At 40.3% G+C, this 3,539-nt stretch overlaps 1 protein-coding gene across 1 annotated transcript; it reads left to right on the top strand.

Annotated features, from left to right (window-relative positions):
- Positions 1-2,590: 2,590 nt before the first annotated feature.
- LOC107292651 (olfactory receptor 9G4-like) lies at positions 2,591-3,532 on the top strand. Its single transcript, XM_015821762.1, has one exon. It carries the CDS (start codon positions 2,591-2,593, stop codon positions 3,530-3,532), a length of 942 nt encoding a protein of 313 aa, XP_015677248.1.
- Positions 3,533-3,539: the final 7 nt, after the last annotated feature.

Below are 3,539 nucleotides of genomic sequence, written 5' to 3'. Positions count from 1 at the left end.
TGATCTGTTAGCCTGTCCAGATCAGACTAAGTGGGAAAATATACTTCACTTCATTCACTCAGGTAAGTTTGGCATCTTTAGATGCCATTTAAGGAGATTGTCTCCCAATTTTCTATTATTGATCAATTGTTTTCTGGCCTTTCTGTCACATCTGAGTGCAAAGATTGTTTCAGCCATGTTCAAATTGGTTCATTCTTGCTCTTCTGTGAATAGATGTTCCAAGTTGTTCAGAAGTAATTCACTTTTCCCATTTCTGCTTCCACTCAGAAGCAGCTCCAGGCATCATCTGCATGGTGGTCACTTTTTCCAACTCTTTCTTAAAGAAAGGCTGGAGTCAGTCCTGGCTCCAACAAGAGCCTTAGAATGGGAGTTGAAAGACAAAGTTCAGGCAGAGCTCTGAGAAAGGACAGGGAAAGCTGTTCACAGTACATCTTTAAAATGTTTAATTTCCTAAACTGCTGACTTTCGTGAAGTGGAAAGAGAGCTGTTCACAGCTTTGAAGAAAGGGGACAGTAATCCGAATCTAACCAGAGATGGCAACACACTGAAGTGATGAATCTCGGGAAGAACCTTGGATGAAAAGCATGCAGTTCCACCAGGGAAATGAGGTCAATTTTTTTCTGCTGTGCCACCGGCTGTAGATGAGGTCACTCAGTGACACCAGGAAGAAGAGTGGACATTCTTTTAAGGCCACAAGAAAGGTCTTACAATGAGGCCCACAGCTTACATAACAACATTGGGGACCTTGTCTGTCGCTTGTATCAATGTGGTGCATTTTCAAAGGCAGCTTGCATGGCCATCAGAGTGGAGCAGTCAGCTTCATCTAACCAATTTGGGACTCTCATTAAAACAGAGAAAGTATTTCTGCTTCTTTCTCTTTCCCACATTTGGGGGAATCTTGTTCAGATATTTTTAGATGGGGTGTGCCTGCTTATTCTAATGAAATTTGGAAAGGGAAGCTATAGTGCAATTATACATGTGGGTACAATCAAATACAACAACTTAGTAAAGTTGGTATAAATATAGATTTCTGGGATTTTATAACAAAGAGCAGGGCATGTCAATGAAAACAAGTTATAGCCATAATGCTCTTTAAAATCCAGGGATTGCATGGCTGAGAAAAGCTTCAGAGATTATAGAAGAAATATTTGAATTGTCCTGTTTTCTATGGAAGAATGTTAGGAATTATTTTGGATTTGGAAATATGAGGAGCTTTTCAAGAAAGCAGTGCATGCTCGTATCAGGTCATCTGGAAATCATGATATTTTAGAGAATATCATGGGAGAGATTTGGGGACATTTAGAAGAGATTTAGTAACTGACACTAAGAAATTGAACTCACGATGCAGGTCAGCTGAAAAAGGTTGAACCCTGAAAATATCCGAGTAAATAATGAGAGAGATAGAAAAAAGTTAAAGCTAGCAAGAAAAAAATGACTAAGATAAACAATTTAGGAATTACTTTGGAAGATATTTGGAGCGTTGGGAATAAATCTGGAGATGTTTGATGCCAAAACATTGATGGTAAGGTTGAAACTACTGAGTCCAATATTAATACTGTCAAAATAATGGGAAAGAGTATTGTGAGCCAAAAACAAAGGTGAAAATGAGAGATGGGAACATGTTTAGATATTAATTTGATGCCAGCTTTTGGGTTGCAAGCTCTTCAGATAAGTTAAAAGTGGATAAGTCACAAAAGTTTACTCTGAGTACTCTGGGTATGGTGACCTTTATGCTTCCAGTCTGAGATTCATTTAGTTCATAAATGACATATAATAGAATGCCTGTTTGGTACAATATATTATTACCATTAATGCAAAGATTCAAACTCTGTTCAGATACGAAGTTCATTGACATACTTTTAATTCCATAATTTTTGGCTCCAGATGTTATCAAAATGCACTTCAAATTCATATGAATCTAGACATAAACTGCAAGCAGATCTACTTTTAATTGATCTGCTTAAGAATTTACACAACATATGGAACAATTCCTGGCCAGGTATAGGGAAGCATTCCCTATGTAACCACTTGCAATACACGGTATTCAGATATTTTTTTTTTTCCAAAACAGTATCCATTATTTCCCTGCCTTGGGGGATGCTGATATAACTATATAGTTCTCATCCATTTTTCCTCTCTTTCTTTTTGCAGACTCAGAATACATCCATTGTTGTAAAACGTGGACTCTGGATCTGACCAGGTATTTATCCATGTCCCTTTCCTCACTTGCAATTTATCTTTTTGAGCAGGAGGCCCTGGCAAGCCCAGCATTCCCCAATGCACAAGAATGGCTTTTATATTGTCTGGAACCCAAACTCTAGATAGTTTACTGCCTCCCCTGCCAACCATGAAGCCATCTCCTTGCCTATACTCTGGTATAGCAAGAGTATCTCAAGGCTTTGTTGTTCTTTTTGGGATTGTGGAAGTGATCAAGAGACTTTCTTCTCCATCTCAATCCTATTAAAACTACTGGGATGATTTTGTTTGTCTTAACTTGGAACACTAAATATTACTTTGTTATAATCCCTCATTCTTTCACTTCTTTTTTTCCTTTGTTTTTCCTCTCTAAATAGGATATGGTTGGAAAAAGATGGAAGTTGAAGATAATCGCACAATCCTTAGTGATTTTGTGATGATTGGGTTTACAGCAGATCCATTTCTACGCACAGTTCTCTTTGTGGTGTTCTTGGCTTCCTACAGCCTAACACTGACTGGAAATCTGGGCCTCATAACACTGATCTACTTGGACTCCCGCTTGCACACACCCATGTACTTCTTTGTGGGCAGCCTTTCCTTCCTGGATGTCTGGTATTCCTCGGTCTACACTCCTCGGATCATATATGATTGTTTGTCCAAGAACAACCACATTTCCTTAGCAGGTTGTGCAGCCCAGTTTTTCTTCTCTGCTGGATTGAGCTGGAGTGAATGCTTCCTATTGGCCTTCATGGCCTATGACCGCTTTGTGGCCATCTGCCACCCACTCCTTTATGCTACTGCCATGCCCAATAAGCTCTGTGTCCAGCTGGTGGTGGGGTCTTATGTAGTTGGGTTTGCCAATGCTATTGCACACACTGGTAACACTTTCCGTCTACATTTCTGTGGTAGTAATATCATAAACCACTACTTTTGTGATGTGCCACCACTATTGAAAATGGCCTGTGATGACAAAAGAGTTTATGAACTCATCCTGACTGCTCTCATTGGTTTCAGTTTGCTGGCAGCCACTGCTGTCATCGTGAAATCCTACGTTGGTATTGCGGCAGCCATTATTCGCATCCGTTCCGCTGCTGGGAGACGCAAGGCTTTCTCCACTTGCTCGGCTCACCTGGTCTCTGTCTCCCTCTTCTACGGCTCCATACTCATCATATACTCCACACCTAACTCTTATCACACTCCAAATTGGGACAAGGCAACTGCGTTGTTCTATACTGTAGTCAACCCTCTGGTCAACCCTTTGATTTACAGCTTACGCAACAAAGATGTGAAGGCAGCCTTCAAGAAAGTCTGGGGGAGATTCACAGCACACAAATGAATGGCAA

Source organism: Protobothrops mucrosquamatus, unplaced genomic scaffold, assembly GCF_001527695.2.
Source record: "Protobothrops mucrosquamatus isolate PMUCROS unplaced genomic scaffold, P.Mucros_1.0 scaffold1399, whole genome shotgun sequence".
NCBI lineage: Eukaryota > Metazoa > Chordata > Lepidosauria > Squamata > Viperidae > Protobothrops > Protobothrops mucrosquamatus.
The sequence above is the reverse complement of the archived record's forward strand: the minus strand, read 5'-3'. Positions and strand labels throughout refer to the sequence as shown.

Coding starts and splice junctions, on each gene's coding strand:
- LOC107292651 (XM_015821762.1), top strand. CDS start 2,591: ATGGAAGTTGAAGATAATCGCACAATCCTTAGTGATTTTGTGATGATT.